Source organism: Epinephelus lanceolatus, chromosome 22 (assembly GCF_041903045.1).
Source record: "Epinephelus lanceolatus isolate andai-2023 chromosome 22, ASM4190304v1, whole genome shotgun sequence".
NCBI classification, from domain to species: domain Eukaryota; kingdom Metazoa; phylum Chordata; class Actinopteri; order Perciformes; family Serranidae; genus Epinephelus; species Epinephelus lanceolatus.
This window is the reverse complement of record NC_135755.1, coordinates 15,349,809-15,364,466: the sequence shown is the minus strand read 5'-3', so window position 1 is coordinate 15,364,466 and position 14,658 is coordinate 15,349,809. Positions and strand designations below refer to the sequence as shown.

General features: G+C 43.8%; 1 protein-coding gene across 7 annotated transcripts in view; it reads left to right on the top strand.

Annotated features, from left to right (window-relative positions):
• The window catches only part of clcn3 (chloride channel 3), a 70,261-nt gene that overhangs the window by 37,595 nt on the left and 18,008 nt on the right, over positions 1-14,658 (top strand). For all 7 annotated transcript variants that reach the window (XM_033651922.2, XM_033651920.2, XM_033651925.2 and 4 more), the window contains 10 exons: positions 4,016-4,176; positions 6,307-6,406; positions 7,722-7,909; positions 9,679-9,801; positions 11,747-11,953; positions 12,067-12,147; positions 12,269-12,521; positions 12,681-12,973; positions 13,069-13,255; positions 13,620-14,018. In XM_033651922.2, the coding sequence (XP_033507813.1) occupies positions 4,016-4,176; positions 6,307-6,406; positions 7,722-7,909; positions 9,679-9,801; positions 11,747-11,953; positions 12,067-12,147; positions 12,269-12,521; positions 12,681-12,973; positions 13,069-13,255; positions 13,620-14,018 (1,992 nt within the window). The remainder of the gene's footprint in view (positions 1-4,015; positions 4,177-6,306; positions 6,407-7,721; positions 7,910-9,678; positions 9,802-11,746; positions 11,954-12,066; positions 12,148-12,268; positions 12,522-12,680; positions 12,974-13,068; positions 13,256-13,619; positions 14,019-14,658) is intronic.

Below are 14,658 nucleotides of genomic sequence, written 5' to 3'. Positions count from 1 at the left end.
CATTCTTCTAAAGGGCAGTGGACAATGTTTACTTTATATTTTTTTTGTTTTTCAATCATTTATATGTGCTGTGACTAATCATACTCATGTCAAAGTCATTACTGAACTGACTGCACTTGATTATGGGGCCTATAGGCAATCACATTGTCTGGCATCCTGTAGGCTGATACAATCAGACCAGCGCTAATGAGACTGCCAGACGTCCTAGCGATTGAACAAAATGTACTCTTATAGATATAACATGCTGCTTTCCTGCATTACACTGTCTATAAATGACTAGCCCGAGTTGTGCACTTACATTGTTGAAGAACTTTTCCACCAATGTTCAGACATAGAGAAATCTGTCATTTTATTCAAGGGCACAGTCCATGTCCAGTTTAAAAGGTGTGGGACAAAGGGGGAGCTATTGACAGAAATAGATTGTAATAAGTGTGTTTTCTATTTTGTACAGTCAACTGAAAATAAGAATTGATGTGTTTTCGTTGCCTTAGAATGAGACGTTTATATCTACACAGGGAGCAGGTCGTTGGCCACAGAAGCCCTTTTTAAACAGGAATTGTGCAAATTTGCAGGAAAGCCCAATCAGTCTTTTTTCAGCATTGGCAGTATAAAACTTTTACCTACTTTTGTTTATACAGAATGCGCCTTTTTCAGGGCAATGGGGGGCGTGAGCAAGTAACAAAACATGTAGCTCAGCTTGTGACATGGGAACAAACAGTGACGTGGGAGGGAAGCTGTGGCTGGTCAGTCCTCTGTAAATCGGCCCGTTCTTCACCGTCCCAGTCATTTGATGGTTAATGGCCTCTTCATTTGCGAGAACAAGGAGGGCGCGCAGTTCCTTGCCTCCCCAGTTGCTCACCTTTACAGTGTCTGTCAGGTTTGCGTTTCCCTCTTGCTACTAGCTGCTCGCTAATTCCTGCAATCAGCTGTTTCCTGTTTATCCACCGCCAGTGGATCGCACATGCAGCGTCATCAACAGCTCCTCCCACAAGTCATCAACAGCCCCTGCTGTTGCAGGAGGCCGACTCGGTCTTTTTAAACTAAAAGGGTTCGGCCAATATGTCTACCCTACAAGGCGGAAAATTGGGCGCCTCGGATCAACTTGCCAATCCGGCTCTGTGTGTCTAAACGCTCACCACTTGCCGGCAAAACGGCCCAACATTTGCGGGAAATCTGGCAGTGTAAAAGGGGCTAGAGATTGCCATGTTGCACTGCCATATTTCTACAGTAGCCCAGAACAGACAAACCAAACACTGGCTCTAGATACAGTGGTGGAAAAAAGTTTTCGGACACCCTTAAAATTTTACACAATCTCAAATATTATCATGAAATATTTGTGGAAAAATCTTTTTTGTGTTTCAAAAGGTGTGGCTGCATTAGACAGATACAAACAAATACAAATTATATTTTTTTGTTTATTGTTTACAAGAAAAACTAACAAAACTAAATTCTTGACAGTTTCAATATGTCAGTTCTCAACATTGTCGGTATCAAAGTCAACAAATAACAGAGAATGTGTTCAAAACTGAACAAAAAATAAATAAACCATCACATCATCAAATTAATATTTAGTAGTCCTGCCATTGGCACATAGTAGAGCTCTAATCCTGGCTGGCATGTTCCCCACGAGCCTTTCACACTGTTGAGGGGTAATCTTGTCCCATTCTTCTTGAATTACTGCTTTTAATTCTTCTAAATTCTTTGGTTTATGCTTTGAAACAGACCTTTTGATAATCCACCACAGATTTTCAATGGGGCTCATGTCCGGGGATTGAGCTGGCCACTCTAAGACCTGGATACTGTGCTCCTGCAGCCAAGTTCTACTGGCCTTGGATGTGTGGCAAGGGGCATTATCTTGTTGTCCTGGCTGTCCAGTTCTTGTGTGCCTGGGCCCAACGACGCCGGGCTAACCTCTGTCTCTCATTGATCAGGGGCTTCTTGATAGCCTTGTAGGACCTTAAGCCATGATCTAAAAGTCGGCCACGTACAGTGCGGGTGGAACACTGGACACCAGTTTGGTTTGACCACTGCTGCTGAAGCTCCTGTGATGTCATTCGGCGGTTTTGCCTGCACATGCGGATCAGGATGCGGTCATTTCTTGCTGAAGAAAACCTTGGACGCCCAGATCTTGGTTTGTCTTCCAAGCTGTTGGTTCGTCTGTATTTCTGCAGAGTGTATCCAACTGCTGAAGGACTGCATCTGCACTTCCTGGCTATCTGGCGGCAGCTGTACCCTTCCTGGCTGAGAATCTTTATCTTCAGGCGTGTTTCCTGCGTTAGGTTCCTTGTTTTAGCCATTTTTGCGTCTGAAGAACTTTCAAATGTGCTGGCTTTATGTAGACACGAAGCTTGGCAACAAAAATTGTGTCTTTTAATAAAAAGAACGACCTTCATCACTGGTACCAAAATGACCCAATACTCAAAATTTCTTATGTATTTTTATGGAACCAATCAATCTTACGTTTTTAATGGTTTTTTTTAGGATTTATTTAGTATTTTGGCTGTGACTGTACTAAAAGAAATTGCACTTGAAGACCTAAGAGTGATTCTTAATGCAATATTTCACAAATGCATGGGGTGTCCAAAAACTTTTTTCCACCACTGTAGAGTCATTTGTGTTTTCCTGTCATTGTAGTTAGCAGTTTTTAAATCACTGGTTCATTTGATTTGACATTTATCTGTTGAGTGGATGTCACCATCTTGCTGCAAAACAAATCTACTTACGGGTATAAATAAAGTAACCTGAACCTGAAGGGTCATCTGCAGATAATTCGGCTCCTGGTAAAAACCTCCAGAACAATTGACACTGAAGGAATTCTAACCAGGAGTTCAAGCTTGGCACATGGGAGAAGTTTCAGCTGGTTGCAGTGTGCCATTCTCACCACTAGTTGCCACTAAATCCTACACACTGCTCCTCTAAGCCACATTTTTATGATACACTTTTTAGATATTGGTTGCTTTTAACCAAACGGCTCCCAGTGAAAACCTCCTGAAGGACAAACACTGAAGGAATTATAACCAGGAGAAACTGACCACAGTGATAGCATTGCTCCTGTCTTTTGTTAGTGTTTTGATATAGCGGTATCAACTCTTAGCAGCAGAAAGTTACATATTGTATGTGTAAAAGGACAGGGGAAATTTAGGGCCCCAAAAGAAAACAGCAAGGGATCTGTTAAAGTTTATGGATATGACTAAAAAGTCAGAAACAACTTTAAATAGAAGTTGCTAATTTAAAGCTTATAAATGTAGAATATAAAAGACCATCTGCAGACACACACATCCACCTACACATAGTTATCTACGTCTCACAGTAGAGCAGGAAAACTAAACTGCTCTGTTGAGGTGCCTGTGAGCAGCTTACTTCGCCCACTGTAGGCGTGACTGTGTGTATAAACGTGGATTAAAGATTACCTCCAGGTATTTCAGCACAGTTTACTCACCCAAATGTTTCAGCACTGCAGATAAACCTCCACTCCCTTTATTGCCGTTCCAGACGAGGTGAAGGACTGCAGGCTTCACTTAGAGGGTTTTCTCAGAGTAGCTGTGTCATTATCTCTCAGCGGTGACTGTGTGTTTAGCTCCGCAGTGTTTTCTGATGGGCCAGATAGTCAAGGAGCTTTAATATGCAGCAGGCAGCACTGTGATGGATCTCTTTTCTTTTCAGGAGCAATTATGAAGATCAGATGTATGGCAGAGCAGCTTTACCAGATTATTAGATCGCAAGCTTTTCTTTAATACATATATTTGATAATGCTTGTTCTTAAGTGATCTTTGTTTCAGAGACAGACATGACTTGCCAAACACAGTTACTCTATATGTGTCTACTTGCATTTACATTGCTTTCTATACCTTTAAAAAGTTCAATGCTAAATTCGAGTTAAATAACGATCGAATGCAAGTCGACCTCTCGTCTACTGTGTTGGAGTTGGATGGTGCTGTAATATACAGACTTGAAACGGGAATGTTTTGGGGAATTCTTACACTCATCACTCTCTCTGTCTGTCCTTCCTCTCTAGGGTCTAACTACGCCATGTCTAACGGGGGCGGGGCACCCAGCAGCAGCACCCACCTGTTGGACTTCCTAGAGGAGCCCATTCCTGGTGTGGGGACCTACGATGACTTCCACACCATCGACTGGGTCCGTGAGAAGTGCAAGGACCGTGAGAGGCATCGGAAGGTGAGTAGGCCGAGGCCCGCCAAATATTCAACCTTTAACGTTAAAGGTCTCTGTGTGTTTTAGACGAGCTCATTCGTACAACGTGCCCTTTGACCACGCCTAAGATGCCAGTTTTCTTCATCAGATTCGGATGGTAGAATAGGTTTGCAAACCACGTGTTGGACCATTTCTTTAACTCTCTGACATTCACATTCACTAGTTGCGATGATGTGATTGGTCAGCTGTATGGAGGTGAGAAAAGAGCCAGTGTTTGAACTAGCTCTCTTTTTCCCCTCTGTCCTTACACATCTACTCGTGGCACCTTTCACAGCTGAGTGCACACTATGACTGTCTTCGAGGAGAGACTGTCTGAAAATGTGCACCCCATATTTCAACTATATGATGGTTGTCTTTTCACTTCACCTTCCAGTGTTGGTACTCATAACAGCTATACACATTTTGGATTTCTATCACAGTTGGACAGCATGTTGAACAAACTACTTTAGTAGTGTAACTCCACCTCCAGAAAACCCAACAAGCACTTTGTTTAAATCATGCTGAAACCTTTAGCCTTAAAGGATAAGTTTGGTATTTCTCGTGTTTTTGAGACCAGCACTATTTGAAATTGGTCCAGGCTGCAGTGTAACCACTTGGGGCAATTGTGCACCGTCAATTTACATCCATTAAAGTGCTTGTTTTTGCCACTGACAGGCTCAAATTGTTATTCTAAGTGTCTGACAACATTATGGAAATGATCCCTACAGAGATAGACCTTTCTGTTTAAGAGTATGATCCTATTTGTTTAACCAGCAACTGCCCCCGAAATTGCCATCGTCAAACCCACCAGACTCCATTTAAATAAACAGTAAATTAAGCGTCTATAGAACCAGCATATTTTCATTTCTAACTGTGTGAAATAAGGGTTTATTTAAACCAAACCAGAGTTGGTTATTTTTGCGACAGCACAAAGAGGAAACGACAGATTTTGTGAGTTTCATTTTGATTCTGTCAACTCTCAAATGAAGTGTGTTTTATGATGATAAAATTACTGTTTATTCAAATGGAGTCTGGTGGGTTTGGCGATAGTGATTGTGGGGCTGTTTCTGGTTAAACAAAAAGGATCTTAGTCTTTAACAAAAAGGTCTATCTCTGTAGGGATCCTTTCCATAATGTTGTCAGACACTTAGAATAACAATTTGAGCCTGTCAGTGGCAAAAACAAGCACTTTTAGTGGTTGTAAATCAACGGTGTACAAATGTTTCGCAGACTGTACCAAAGAGCATTGTGAAAGTGAAGCGCACTCACTCTACAGCAGAATCCGAGGACCAAAAAGTACACTGCACAGCAAACTGACTAGCAAAGACAATCAACTGAGGGGTCTCCGACTGGCAATTTGAATCTCCGTCTAGCGCTAAAAAACACACTTACACAAATGAGTTTGTAATGGCAGGCTCAAACTGATACTCGGCAGTTCATACAGCTTTCCACATTAGCTGGTGTCAGCTAAAAAATCCAGTGCTGAACAGGAAGTAATGTATAACACATTCCTGTGGAGCAACAGTGTGTTTGGGTTACATAAGAAGAACTGAGTAGTTATGTAGGATCAGCAGTTTAAGCCTCAGTAGCTGAACAGAGAAGGAAAATCATCAACAGAAAGTCCAAGAAAAAATAACTTTAATATCAAAAGCTATTGCATAAAGCTTGTTTTTGAGCTTTCAGCTACATCTCTCAGTCTTCATTAGCATGAACTCATGAATGAACCACACTGTACACACACTAAATTGCCGGCTTCCTGCCTCACATCTCCAAGTCACGGATACAACCTCTCTCTGTCAACACTTCTATCCAAATATTGAAACAGCGTAAAGCCCTCTTTCCAGAAGTGATTTAGTGCGGTACTCCTGGAAATTATAACTCTGGGAATTTGAATTTTATTTGAATACTTTGTCAAACATTGTCTCAATATCCTGGTCATACCTGTTTCACGGTAAATAGAGTTATTAACCGTTTTATTGAGGTAACAGAAGAAATCCTGCTGCTAGGGTAGATAATTAGATTGCTCATCATTTGGGAGTAGTTATAAACCTTTGATCTACTTGTATTGCTGCCAGTTTAAGTCATTAAATATGTTGTGTTTATGTGTGTTTTTAGATCAACAGTAAGAAAAAGGAGTCAGCATGGGAGTTCACAAAGAGCCTGTACGACGCCTGGTCCGGGTGGCTGGTGGTGACGCTTACCGGCTTGGCCTCAGGTAACACACACACACACACACACACACACACACAATACAAACGCACGCACGCGGCCGTTATCTCCTCTGCTGGTGACTCTCACATGCTTCGCCTCAGGCAGCCCACGCTCAGTCTTTTTCTTGGTCTCGCTCAGTCCTTTGCTTTCATTTAACCATGTACACAAGCGTTTTCTTTCGTCTGCAAGAGCCTCACCGGAGAGAGTTCAGTCCTCGTAGGAGCAGTAATATACACAGATTGTTTATATGTCTGTGAGCACCAAAAGAAAGGAAACGAACAAGGCTTTGTATCTTTGTTTTTGTAGGAAAGCTTATCTAAGATGCAGGTTACAAAGGGAGGATAATGGGTTCATGGTGTTCCACTGCTCTTATCCATTGGGTTATTGGATTGATTTGTCTCCCCTTATTGAGCCTTTAACAGCTGATAAAGATTCATCTTACCTAGAACATGTAAAATTTTAATTGTTGCAAACTATCACTGATTTTTAATACGTTATAATAAGATGTAGATGTAGATATTTCTCGTGATATCCTCCTGAGGCCCTGTGTCCTCATATGAGGACATCACATTTTGGGTTTACTTGACCTTATATTTCGTTCTACTTAACTTAGACCTGTTGTCCTCATTCGTGGACACTTTTTTGTGCCATCTAGTGGTAGTAAGAGCACAATACACTAATCCATCTAAAAACAAGATGGCAGCCATCTCTGCCAAATCAGTCTGCGGCCGGTCCCAACACAAAAGTGGACAAGGTCCAAAACCTGATCACATTTTATGATCGAAACTTGTTTAATTATGCTTAATAATGTTTGTAGTTATGGCAACAGATTTGACCAATTTTAGAAACAGTAACAAGCTGAGACACAGGAAGTACTCATTGGAAGACATTGGGACTTTATTATCACTTCGTTTGAGGACATTGGGACTTTATTATCGGTCTCAGGATATCCCTGTGGTAATTTGGTCAGAAAACCTTATGCTTTGTATTTACGTAGCTAAATATTTAGGGAGTGTGACTGTAGGTGACCGACAGTGACCAACAGCTGACCATTGGCTTGGTATGTCGGGGCCATTAGGAGAAAGATGCAGATAAAGGAGAGCAAAAAGCCTCCATGTTGCAGCCTGAACTTTGTCAGGTTAAGTTTTGTATATCCTTGACTTTACAGACTAACTTAATGAGAGGCTCGTGTAAAAACTTGTAGCATAACCAGCAAGCTAACTTCCTCTGCCTCTCTTTCTCCCTTCTCCACTTCTTCTCTCCTCCCTGCCTCCACGTCTTCGCCCCTCTTTTCATTCCTGGTTCCCTCCTCCTGCCAGGTGCTTTGGCTGGCCTGATTGACATTGCTGCTGATTGGATGAACGACCTGAAGGAGGGCGTATGTCTGAGCGCCATGTGGTTCAACCACGAGCAGTGCTGCTGGACGTCCAATGAGACCACCTTTGCTGAGCGGGACAAGTGTCCTCAGTGGAAGAGCTGGGCTGAGCTAATACTGGGGCAGGCCGAGGTAGACTGGGACTACATCCACATCCAGCGTTTTAGCACAGTTTAAAAATGAATCTCTGTACATACTAACACACTTAAAAACACACATCAAATGACCACTATTGTACTCTGAGGATGTGCGTGCTGGGTTACACAGGAAGCAGATTGTATACTCTGCAGTTGGTTGCTTACCCTGCATTCATGTGGTGTTGGAATAATCGCAAAAATGAGTTTCTGACTGTACGAAAATTGTAGTACAGTAATAGTTTGTGACCAGTGCTGTCCAGGTAGAGTGACCTAGATTAGTTAGAAAAGGTATTTATTAGCATTAATCCAGATAACAAGTGAGGTCAAGCAGTTTCTAGTAGTTTTAGAGGATGTACAGGTGCAGCAACAGGTCTGGGAAAAAATCACTAATAAAAAGCTTCTGACTTATATCATTTAAAAGCTCATAAACACACCAAAGTCCCAAATGGGAACATCCAAGTGGCACGTAAATGCACCACTAGTTACAGAAAATACTACAGGGGAATCATGTGTCAAGATTTCTTTGCTTTGACCGACGATGAGGTGAAACTGTTACTGAAATTAACACAAAGCAATCAAGGCAGCAGAGATCAGAGATTGAAAGTCGTTGCAAAGCAAATACGATGACATATTAGAGCAATACAGGAAGCAATATTTGTCGCAGGAGGAAGCCATGGCAACGGGAAGGAAGTTACGCTATCAACACAAGAGGGATGAAATCACAAAAGGTATAATTTGGGGGCACTTACTAGCTCACATGGTAAAGCTGGCACCCTGTGTATAAGGGCTGTGTCCTTGCCACAGCGGCTATGGGATCGACTCCAACCCAGCCCGCTGCTGCATGTCATCCACACTCCCACTCTCCCTCCACACAATATTTTCCCTATCAAATAAAGCCAAAAAAAGCCCCAAAAAATAACTATACAAAAAAGGACTGAATGTGGGTATCTGCATTTTCAAAAGTCTGTGTCTTCAGACTGAAACACAACCCCGCAGTTTTCAAACTTTAACACAGTCTGCAGAGTTTTCACAGATCTCCATTTTAGGGATTCCAAAACACCGCAGTAGTGTGGACACTAATCATAAACGTAGCAATAGTTGTGCATTTCAAAATTAAAATATGAGTGTAGATGTAGCCTAACAGGCACTGCAACAGCAAAAATTACCGTAATTCAATCAGAGCTTTATTTGGAGTCATTTGATTTTTGTTTATTTAAAGGCTTAATATAGTGACACGTATTTATGCCTGCTGTTGTTGCCTCTTTGCTGCTAATGCAACCTGAAAACATCCTCCATGTTTACCTGCTGTCGTGGTAACTTCTATTATTTACATCAGTACAACAACATGTCAGAATACTTTGAGTTGCTCTTCTATAAGGGAGTTTATTCACTCATTATTTCCACTTTTACTTTTCTGTTTTCAAATGCTATCAAGCTGTTATTTAGCAGCACGGAGAGCCCAATCCCTCGCTTTCTTTGTTGGCTTTTAATTTGAAATCCATACAGGAAGTATTGGAATTCAATGACAGTATCTTACCAGGGATAGGAAAATGGAAAGGAGGAGCAATGGAAAATAAATCATGATCAAAAACTGTATGAAACTGTGATTAACGGAGAAATAAACCGTCAATGCAGACAATTTACATCCATCACACACACTCATGCCCACCTGCAGACGTGCTCTCAGTCACGTCCTCACGTGATATGTAAGATTTTTGGTCACAGTGAGTTTCAAGGTGTTGACTCTTCCTCTCCTCTCTGCAGGGGCCCGGCTCGTACATCATGAACTACTTCATGTACATCTACTGGGCTCTGTCCTTCGCCTTCCTGGCCGTCTGTCTGGTCAAGGTGTTTGCTCCCTACGCCTGTGGCTCGGGGATCCCTGAGGTGAGGAAAATGTCGCTTTTAAAAGACTCTTTCAATTGAAATGTGCTCGCAGCTGCATGAAAGGATGGTTTTGAAACGCTGTTTTCCAAGAGTTGAGAGTTGGCTTTCATGCAGCAATATTTCAAGAGGTTTTTGACAGATATTAATTTGGTAAAAGATTCTTTGTCTTTGTTTAGTCACAGAGCCCAAAACTGTATTTTACCACAGAGCATTTTATCAGTTTATCAAACTAATGAGGTTAGCAGACTTTCTGTTTTCGTTCCCGGGCGTTTTTCCCATCTCTCTGCTGCAGAGTGAGTGAAGGAGCTGTTGCAGGATTTCTGCAGATTATTGATGTTCTGCTTTATCTCTCGGCTCTCGTATTTTCTCATGTCTGATCAATTTGCTCTGGATGTCAGAAACTGGAAGCAGCACCCGAAACAGAAAGCCTATAAATCTCTGCAGCTGCCTCGTAACGCTCCATGAAAGTGCTGTAATTAGTTATGTGCGCTGGCTGGGATCCTCGCAGCGTGCTCTCATGCTTATGGGGGTTTCCCTTTAATGTCTTCAAGTGGCTTCAAATTGTTAATTCAGTGGGCAGTGGGGAGACGTGACAGCTTTGACCACACTGTGAAAGAAGCTATTTTGAGGTGAGCGCTCTGAGCTGTCCGAAAATGTTCTTTTTGTTGCTATGAGAACAAGAAAGCAAGAAGACGGTGACTTTGAGCATGTCGACAGTAACAGGATGGAGGAAAAGATAAGGAGGTAGAGATGCAGCTAAAGCAAAACTTGAGTGAATCTGATTGAAAAAGGCAACTTGAAATATTTCATTAGAAGTTGGCGTTGAGCGGGATATGACATCATCTATTTCATGATTTTAATTGGTCTGAAATGGCTGGTTATGGTTATGTCCTGTCAGCTCTCTACTAGCCAGTGTCTAACAATAATTAATACAAATTGATAATCTGATTGATAGTAGTAATTATGGATCTGATGAGTCTATTGATTGACAGTTAATTGCTAGCTACATGGATCATCCATCCATCCATTTTCATCCACTTATCCGGGGCCGGGTTGTGGGGGCAGCAGGCCAAGCAAAGCACCCCAGATGTCCCTCTCCCCAGCAACACTTTCCAGCTCCTCCTGGAGGACCCTAATGCATTCCCAGGCCAGATGAGATATATAATCCTTCCAGCGTGTTCTGGGTCTGCCCCGGGGCCTCCTACCAGTGGGACGTGCCTGGAACACCTCCAACAGGAGGCGCCCAGGAGGCATCCTGATCAGATGCCTGAACCACCTCAACTCACCTCTACCCCGAGCTCCCTCCTGATGTCCTAGCTCCTTACCCTATCCCTAAGGCTGAGCCCAGCCACCCCACGGAGGAAACTCATTTCAGCCGCTTGTATCCGTGATCTCATTCTTACGGTCACTACCCAGAGATCATGACATAGGTGAAGGTGGAGATGTAGATGGACCAGTAAATCGAAATCCCTCTTCACCTCGACGGTCCAGAGCAGTGCCGACATCACTGCAGGAGCCATGCCAAAGCGTCGATCCATCTCACGCTCCATTCTACCCTCACTTGTAAACAAGACCCCGAGATACTTGAGCTCCCTCGCTTGAGGCAGTAACTGTCAGATTAACACGTGTAACATTATTTAGAAATAGAATGAGAGTAGAATGGACACTGCCATTTAAATCAGTGTAGCAGGATGATTTGTTGCTGGAGAGAATTCTCTAACAGCCTCTGGTCAATGTCCAGTTGATTTCCTTCCCTGTTATTCATCTGTGAAACTCTGATTTTGGTAGCTTTGGAACTTTTGATACTAGAAAATGTCAGAGATCATATCACTTTAAACACATGGTATCAACCGTACCTCGCTCCTTCCTTCCTGCCTGTTCAAGCTTGATTTCTGTTTAATCTCTACCTTCTTCTTCCTCTCTACCCGCCCTCCTCTTTCTCCAGATCAAGACCATCCTGAGTGGGTTCATCATCCGGGGCTACCTGGGCAAGTGGACCCTGATGATCAAGACCATCACTCTGGTGCTGGCTGTGGCGTCTGGCCTCAGCCTGGGGAAGGAGGGCCCCCTGGTCCACGTGGCCTGCTGCTGTGGGAACATCTTCTCCTACCTCTTCCCCAAGTACAGCAAGAACGAGGCCAAGAAACGAGAGGTGAGAGAGAGGACATTTGAGTCAGTGTTTCAGTCATTAATCTCCTCCTGGATGTATGACTGTGTTTTAGACTCCATCACATCAGCTGAGTTGCATTTGTTTGGTTCTCCCAGGTTCTGTCTGCTGCGTCGGCAGCTGGGGTGTCTGTTGCTTTTGGAGCCCCGATCGGAGGAGTGCTCTTCAGTTTGGAGGAGGTACGGCACCCGTTCATGAACTCACTACAGATGACTCTGATGCTTCATTTCCATGCTCCAAAACCGCAACATAATGCCCAGTGTAAATGTCAGGATAATTGATTCTCTCTGTCTCCTCCAGGTGAGCTACTATTTCCCTCTCAAGACGCTGTGGCGCTCCTTCTTCGCCGCCCTGGTGGCGGCCTTCGTCCTGCGCTCCATCAACCCATTTGGTAACAGCCGTCTGGTGCTGTTCTACGTGGAGTACCACACGCCATGGTACCTGTTTGAGCTCATCCCTTTCATCCTGCTGGGAGTTTTCGGAGGCCTCTGGGGGGCCTTCTTCATCCGAGCCAACATTGCTTGGTGCCGGAGGCGCAAGTCGACACGTTTCGGCAAGTACTGTGTTTGAATTCATGATTCAGATTGGGATTTTTCAGCCAGCCCAGGTGTTTGAAGGTGGAGGTAGCTCCTGTTTTAGCAGACACAACTCTGATAGTGGTCATTGTCCCATCCTCCCACAGTCTGACATGTTGCATTGTCCCTTTCTTCAGGAAAGTACCCGGTATTGGAAGTGATCTTGGTGGCGGCCATCACAGCTGTGGTCGCTTTCCCGAACCCATACACTCGTCAGAACACCAGCGAGCTGATAAAGGAGCTGTTCACTGACTGCGGCCCACTGGAGTCCTCGCAGCTCTGCCAGTACCGCAGCCAGATGAACGGCAGTAAGGCGTTCACAGACAACCCCAACCGGCCTGCAGGGCCTGGCGTCTACGCTGCCATGTGGCAGCTCTGCTTGGCACTCATCTTTAAAATCATCATGACCATATTCACCTTTGGACTAAAGGTGACCCCTGGATGATTTTTTTTCCTAACGGTGCAGATTTTTTATCCTGCTTGTCTTTATTAACACTAAAATTACTTCCTGTTTCTCAACCACAGGTACCATCAGGTTTGTTTATCCCCAGCATGGCCATCGGAGCCATCGCAGGCCGAATCGTTGGCATCGCCGTGGAGCAGCTGGCCTATTATCACCATGACTGGTTCTTGTTCAAAGAATGGTGCGAGGTGGGAGCAGACTGCATCACTCCAGGGCTGTACGCCATGGTGGGGGCCGCCGCATGTCTGGGTGAGTCAGCGGATAACAAAGTAATAGGGTATGGATGGAAATGGTGTGTTCGTTGGTCAGCATTGTGTTAACTCCTGCATATTTTGCCATCCTTCTAATATTTGGATGCATTAGAACATTTTGGGCTTCTCCATGAGCGGGACTGGTTTATAGTAACACTAGATTTACAGGATTTTTGCATCAATACGATAAATTACCTTGTATTTACCAGTATTAAATTCACTGGACTAGACAAGAAACCCTGTGATTAAAGGGTTTGCTTTTGCAAAATGGACACAATGTCAAATTTTCTAAGCTAGAATCTTTGTTTCGTCCTCGTCTCGATGTGTGCTTATGCTCATTTCTTCCTCTCCTGTCTCTTCAGGCGGTGTGACCCGTATGACCGTCTCCCTGGTCGTCATTGTCTTCGAGCTGACTGGTGGTTTGGAGTACATCGTCCCCCTCATGGCTGCCGTCATGACCAGCAAATGGGTGGGCGACGCGTTCGGCCGCGAGGGAATCTACGAGGCCCACATCCGTCTGAATGGATACCCCTTCCTGGACGCCAAGGAGGAATTCACACACACCACGCTGGCCAGGGAGGTGATGAGGCCCCGACGCAGCGACCCGCCGTTAGCAGTGCTGACGCAGGATGACCTGACAGTGGAGGAGCTGCAGAGCACCATCAATGAAACCAGTTATAATGGTTTCCCTGTGATAGTGTCTAAGGAGTCCCAGAGGCTGGTGGGCTTCGCTCTGCGCAGGGACATCACTATCGCTATAGGTAACTAAATTGTTTCTCCCATATTTAAAAACAAAATGTGAGAGCAGCAAGAGAGCACAAAACGGTACACAGTCTGTCTGGGGCATAGATTAATTTAAGGGAATAGCACAGTGTCTGAGTGCTTTACAGACAAAGTGACCATATATCTATCAGTTATTAGTGGCGTGTTACCTTGAATTCATGAGGAAAACTGTGGATTCTTTCTTTTGCCGGAGGCATGCGAGAAAACCAAAAGTTCCCTTCTTGAATTCAAGGTAACAGCATAAATAATTAATATATAAATGGTCGTTTTGTCTGTGAAGAACTCCCTCAAGCAAGACACTGAACCCCTAATTGCTCCCGATTTGTATACATGGGAAAAAGTTCAAGGCTAACTTCTGTATTTTTCAACCTGGCCCAACCTTTCAACCTTTTTCTGTGTTTTTGTGTCGAACTGACTAATGGGAACAGTACTGAGCAAGAGCGCAGTAGCTGTGAGCCAGGAGGCAGTTTATGTCCACTAAAAGTGTTTATTTTGCCACTGACAGGCTCAGATTGTTAGTTTAGATGTCTGACAACATAATGGAAAGGATCCCTACAGAGATAGACCGTTTTGTTCAAGAGTAAGATCCTTTTTGTTCAGCTAGAAACAGCCTCACAA